We start from the raw sequence: 6,940 nt of genomic DNA, 5'->3' as shown, positions 1-6,940 counted from the left end.
ATTGCCGTTGGGAATAAAGAACGAATTTTATATCCATTTTCAGTAAAAAGTTCAATTTTAGAGGCAAGTGCTTTGGAATACGCCCTAAAGCACCCCCTAAACTAAAATTCATTACCGTTGGGAATAAAGAACGAATTTTATATCCATTTTCAGTAAAAAGTGCCGGTGGCCACCCCAGCCCCAAAACACCCTCCAAACGGTTCATATTCACCGGCTATGGCTATATGGGGCTCAAACTAAAGGGATTTGGAAGTGCAGCACGAATTTGATATCCATATTTGAGTCGAAATGTCTGGGGTGCCATCACTCAGAAAACGAATTTGATATTCAATTTTGGAGCCAAGTGTTTTGGGATACGCCCTAAAGCACCCCCTAAACTGAAATTCATTACCGTTGGGAATAAAGAACGAATTTTATATCTTTTTTCAGTAAAAAATGCCGGTGGCATCCCTAGCCCGAAAACACCATCCAAACGCTTCTTAATTACCGGCCATGACAATATGGGGCTTAAATTAAAAGGATTTGGAAGTGCAGCACGAATTAGATATCCATATTTGAAGCGAAATGTCTAAGATGCCATTCTCCCCTTATAACAACATTACCCTTAGAAGAAACATTAGGAACCGAGAAGGGGCAAATTCTTTTTCATCAATGAGTGCTTTACGATTCAAGTTTAAACTCAATGTTAAGGGACCTTTTTTTATGGCCAAGTCTGAACGGCGTCCCGCAGTGCGACACCTCTTTGGGGAAAATTTTTCAAATGACCATGCATGGCATTGTACCTCGAAAATGTCGCCAACATTAAGAGGGGATATACATGGCTTTGTTCAATGGTTCTCGCCAGGATTCGAATGCATTTAGGGTCATAGTCTACAATGGCACGAATTCGATGTCGGCATACAGGGCTAGAATGGCACGAATTCGATGTCCGCATACAGGGCTACAATGGCACGAATTCGATGTCCTCATACAGGGTGAAGTGTCCCCACCCTAAAAAGATATTAGAGAGTTAAAGAAGGCGCAGCGGAGCAGGCTCGGTTCGGCTAGTTGTGTATGCTGAAGTTATCAAGGGAATTTAATTTTTATTCACAGCATTATATAAGCCTCCAAAAATTATAGCCTTATCACTTTTCGCATACTTCTATATTTCATATCGTAACAGAGTTTACTTTTCTTTTCAAGTTTTAAATAGCTGTTTAGTCTCCAGTTTAGTTCAGAAAAAAATAATTTTTTTTTCAAAAACAAAAGACTTAAGCAACGAACATCAAAACGGAAATGCGCAGCAAAATATTTCACCGAACCACACTCTAAAAACTCGATTGCACAGCTTTGCGTCCTATTCCAAACGACGTATTTATTGATTATGAGGAGATGATTTTCATCAGGTTGGTAATAAAGTCTAGATTCCAGTCTTCACTCAAAAATCATTCAAAATTGAAATATAATGCAATTCAGCTACCGATGACATGAATGTTTCGCGTTTCGATGTCAACACCATCAAAGGCATAAAACCCCAAAAAAACCGCATATCAGGAGAGAAGATAAATAATAGCATCATAGAGTTGTTTATTCAAAAAAATTTTACCTCTTAGAATGTCTATAAGTGTTTCAGTAAAAAAAAGTAGCCAAAATTTGAGAATTGCAAGAAAAATAAGAGAGAAGACCAAAAATAGAATTAAAAGACAACAACAATTGTTAGGGGTGCATTATTATTTTGTCATCTATGATAATTACTTGTGCAAAATTTACATAAATAATGAATGAGCAACTCGGCGACCAATAACACGTTTTCACATTGATTTGTTTTATTAGTTTTGCTTGAAGGAGACCAAATTCATCGCCAGTTTTTAAAGTTATTTGTTTTTTTTTTTCTCTTTCAACTTACCTTTTTGGCGTTAACTACCGAAGCTGAAACGAAAAGAACAAGCGTTAGTTTTGTTTGGACAAGTTCAAGTCAAAATATCTACTGGAATTTCTAAAATTAAGCAAAACAGTGAAAATTACTATAAATTCATAAAGTTCTCAATGCAAAAGTCACAGTTCCAATTCATAGTCCGCAGCAAGCTGATAATCAAACAAACATGAAATTCTTTGTAAGTATTCAGAAATGAGGAGAAGCTGGCGAATTCCAATCATCATCAATGTGCGAAACATGCGAAAGGATATACAGTAACCTTGAAAAAATTGTGTTTTTCTATTGACTTTTGCCTGCTTAGATTGCACTCGCCTGCATTTTGGCTGTTGTTGCTGCCAACCAAGATGCCAATGTTATCAAATCAGATTCCGAGGTTAATGTGGACAACTTCAAGTATGCTTACGAATTTGACAACTCTATCAAGGCCCAACAACAGGGTTCCTTGAATGGCGATAACTGGGTGGTCAAGGGCGATTTCGCTTTCACCTCCCCCGAAGGTGAACAAGTCTCTTTGCAATACACCGCCGATGAGAATGGCTACCATGTTGATTCTGCCAACCCCTTGTTGCCCACACCTCCACCAATCCCAGAACACATCCTCAAGGCCATTGAATACATTAAGGCTCACCCAAGCCCCGATGCTTAAGAATTTTTAGCTAATTTTAGCTAAAAGTTTTTTTTGTTTATTGTTTCTATTAAAATAATAAAAAAAAAGTAAAAATAGTTTAAAACAAAAAATTCTGAATTTTAGGCCTGTTAATGAAGTGAAAATGTTAGAAATGTGCAAGAAATCCTCAGATCGGTGTTATAGGAAGTGCGATGGATTGGGAGAGGTGTCACAACAACACTTAAAGAAAAGCGTTGTACTGTACATTGCACAGTGGGAAAAAACTAGCAAAAAATATGCCTTAGGAGAAGGGGGTGAGGTATCTGTTTGAATTTAAAACTGGTTATAGCTGAGGTATTAAAGAAGAGATCGTTTGCGAAGTTCGATGGTCTTGGGTTATCAGGGCGCCTCTTGACAGGCCCCTTAAGTTGGTCACCTTGGGACTTCTAAAAATTGGTTCGATTTTTAAAATTCTTCTTTTGCCAAATTGCGCTCAAAAATCTCTACAAAAAAGTCCGCTTGAGCTTTACAATATCACCACTGGTTTCGGGGATATACGAGTTACAATTTTTATATTGGGTTGCCCAAAAAGTAATTGCGGATTTTTTAAAAGAAAGTAAATGTATTTTTAATAAAACTTAGAATGAACTTTAATCAAATGTACTTTTTTACACTTTATTTTCTAAAGCAAGCTAAAAGTAACAGCTGATAACTGACAGAAGAACGAATGCAATTACAGAGTCACAAGCTGTCAACGCCGACTATATGAAAAATCCGCAATTACTTTTTGGGCAACCAAATATGTTGAAAATTTGGCCGCGATTAGCTATGTATTTTGCAATTTTGCCCACGATATCGTTAACACCTGAAGGCCACCGTAGCGCAGAGGTCAGCATGTCCCTATATGACGCTGAACGCCGGGGTTCGAATCCTGGCGAGACCACCAGAAAAAATTTTCAGCGGTGGTTTTCCCCTCCTGATGCTGGCAACATTTGTGAGGTATTATGCCATGTAAAACTTCTCTCCAAAGTGGTGTCGCACTGCGGCACGCCGTTCCAACTCGACTATAAAAAGGAGGTTCCTTATCATTGAGCTTAAACTTGAATCGGACTGCACTCATAGATGAGAAGTTTGCCCCTGTTCTTTAGTGGAATGTTCATGGGCAAAATTTGCAATTTGCATTGTTAACACCCCAGCTCAAAACATTTCAAATTGCACAGATATATCTCTGCCCGTTCTAATACGGCATATTGTTTTACTAGTTTTTATACCACACACCATAGGAAATCGAAATATGCGTCTAAGGCCCCATATGTTCTTGATTGTCGTGACATTTTAAGTCGAATTAGCCATGTCCGTCCGTCTGGCGGTCCGTCCATCGGACGGATGGACAGATGGACAGACGAGCGGACGGACGGCTCGTCTGTCCATCTGTCCGTCCGTCTGTCCGTCCGTCTGTCCGTCCGTCTGTCCGTCCGTCTGTCCGTCCGTCTGACCGTCCGTCTGTCCGTCCGTCCGTCTTTCCGTCCGTCTGTCTGTCCGTCCGTCCGTTCGTCTGTCCGTCCGTCCGTCCGTCCATCCGTCCGTCTGTCCGTCCGTCTGTCTGTCCGTCCGTCGGTCCGTCCGTCCATCCATCTGTCTGTAGAAAGCGCGTTAAGCAATAAAGCTATCCGCTTGAAATTTTGCGCAAATACTTTTTATTAGTGTAGGTCGGTTGGGATTGTACGTGGGCCACATCGATCCATGTTTTGATATAGCTGCAATAAAAACCGATCTTGGGTCTTTACTTTTTGAGCTCCTAGAGGGAGCAATTGTCATCCTATTTGACTAAAATTTTCAACAACTGTGCTAACTATGATTCAAATCAGTTCATAATCTGGTATAGCTGTCTTATAAACCGATCTTGGATCTTGACATCTTGAGCCCATAGAGCGTGTAATTCTCATCCGATTGGGCATGAAATTTAGCATGAAGTGTTTTGTTATGACTTCCAAAAAATGTGCTAAGTATGCTGAAAATCGGTATATAACCTGATATAGCTGGCATATAAACCGATCTGGGATCTTGACTTCTTGAGCCTCTAGAGGGCGCATTCTCATCCAATTTGGCAGAAATTTTGCACGATTTGACTGAAATTTTGCACATGGTGTTGTGGTATCACTTCAAACAACTGCGCTAAGTGTGGTTCAAATCGGTGCATGTTTTGATATAGCTGTCATATAAACCGATCTTGGGTCTTGACTTCTTGAGCCTCTAGAGGGCGCAATTCTCGTCCGATTTGACTGAAATTTTGCACGATTTGACTGAACTTCTTGAGCCTCTAGAGGGCGCAATTCTCATCCAATTTGGCAGAAATTTTGCACGATTTGACTGAAATTTTGCACGTAGTGTTTTGGTATCACTTCCAACAACTGCGCTAACTATGGTTTAATCGGTCCATGTTTTGCTATAGCTCCCATATAAACCGATCTTGGGTCTTGACTTCTTGAGCCTCTAGAGGGCGCAATTCTCGTCCGATTTGACTGAAATTTTGCACGATTTGACTGAAATTTTGCACATGGTGTTTTTGTACCACTTCCAACAACTGCGCTAAGTATGGTTCAAATCGGTCCATGTTTTGATATAGCTGCCATATAAACCGATCTTGGGTCTCGACTTCTTGAGCCTCTACAGGGCGCAATTCTCGTCCGATTTGGCAGAAGTTTTGTACAACGTCGTCTCTCATGACTTCCAACATACGTGTCTAAAATGGTCTGAAGCGATCAAAAGCTTGACACAGCTCCCATATAAACCTATCTCCTGATTTTGCTTCTTGAGCCCCTACAAGGCGCAATTCTTAAACGAATGAACTGAAATATTACACAACGACTTCTACAATGTTCGGCATTCATTTACGGTCGGAATTGGACTATAACTTGATATAGCTCCAATAGCATAATAGTTCTTATTCATTGTTTGCGTAAAAAGAGATAGCGTGCAAGGAACTCGACAAATGCGATCCATGGTGAAGAGTATATAAGATTCGGCGCGGCCGAACTTAGCACGCTCTTACTTGTTTAGAATAGTTTTTTCGTCAAATCACGCTTTTCTACTCTGGAAATCCCGCTTTATTGGCAAGTTGGGATGTTCATGTTAAGTACACCCCCTAGTCACAATTAGATAGTGAACTGAGTGAAAACCCACATAGCAGCAGGAGCCTATGGGTTGTCTATTTAGGACACTTGGCGCCACGCTGAGAAGGAGTATCGCCGCTCAGCTCCGCTCCCGCTCCGGCAAAAACTTTTCCTCGCCGGCATTTTCTTTTTGCGCCGCTCCGCTCCATGCTCTGCTCCTGCTCCTTTAAATTTAAATTGACTTTTATACCCACCACCGAAGGACGGGCATATTCATTCCGTTTGCAACACATCGAAATATCCGTTTCCGACCCTATAAAGTATATATATTCATGATCAGCGTAAAAATCTAAGACGATCTAGCCATGTCCGTCCGTCTGTCTGTCTGCCCGTCCATCTGTCCGTCCGTCTATCTGACCGTCCATCTGTCCGTCCGTCAGTCTGTTGAAATCATGCTACTTTTATAGATGGCTTTATGGCTTAAAAATAGATATATTGAGCTGAAATTTTGACCAGATTCTTTTCTGGTCCATAAGCAGGTTAAGTTCGAAGATGGGCCAATTCCCCGATGTAGGGTCTTAGGCCCATAAAAGCCACATTTATTAACCGATTTTGTTGAAATTTGGGACAGTGAGTTGTGTTAGCCCAGTCGACATTCTTCTTCAATTTGGCTCAGATCGGTCCAGATTTGGATATTGCTGTCATATAGACCGATCCCTCGATTAAGGGTTTTGGACCCATAAAAGGCGCATTTATTGTCCGATGTCGCCAAAATTTATGACAGTGAGTTATCTAAGGCCCTTCGACATATTTCTGAATTATGGCACAGATCGGTCCAGATTTGGATATAGCTGCCATATAGACCGATCTCTCGATCTTGGGCCCATAAAATGTACATTTATTGTCCGATGGCGCCGAAATTCGGGACAGTGAGTTGTGTTAGGCCAGTCGACATTCTTTTTCAATTTGGCCCAGATCGGTACAGATTTGGATATAGCTGCCATATAGCCCGATCTCTCGATTTAAGGTCTCGGGCCCAGAAAACGCACATTTATTGTCCGATGGCGCCGAAATTTGGGACAGTGTGTTATGTTAGGCTCTTCAACAACTTTCTGCAATTTGGCTCAGATCGGTCCAGATTTGGCTATAGCTGCCACATAGACCGATCTCTCGATTTAAGGTTTTGACCCCATAAAAGGCACATTCAAAAGGCACTGGAGGCCACTGTAGCGCAGGGGTTAGCATGTCCGCCTATGAAGCTAAACGCCTTGGTTCGAATTCTGGCGAGACCATCAGAACAAATTT

The 6,940-nt window shown here is 41.1% G+C and overlaps 1 protein-coding gene across 1 annotated transcript; it reads left to right on the top strand.

Moving 5' to 3' along the window:
- Positions 1–1,914: 1,914 nt before the first annotated feature.
- Positions 1,915–2,561, top strand: LOC106086350 (cuticular protein 47Eg-like). Its single transcript, XM_013250987.2, has 2 exons — positions 1,915–2,093; positions 2,217–2,561. The coding sequence occupies exons 1-2, from the start codon at positions 2,082–2,084 to the stop codon at positions 2,559–2,561; spliced, it is 357 nt and encodes a 118-aa protein (XP_013106441.1). The 5' UTR covers positions 1,915–2,081.
- Positions 2,562–6,940: the final 4,379 nt, after the last annotated feature.

Source organism: Stomoxys calcitrans, chromosome 5 (genome assembly GCF_963082655.1).
Source record: "Stomoxys calcitrans chromosome 5, idStoCalc2.1, whole genome shotgun sequence".
Classification (NCBI taxonomy): Eukaryota; Metazoa; Arthropoda; class Insecta; order Diptera; family Muscidae; genus Stomoxys; species Stomoxys calcitrans.
This window is presented reverse-complemented; position numbering and strand designations above follow the sequence as displayed.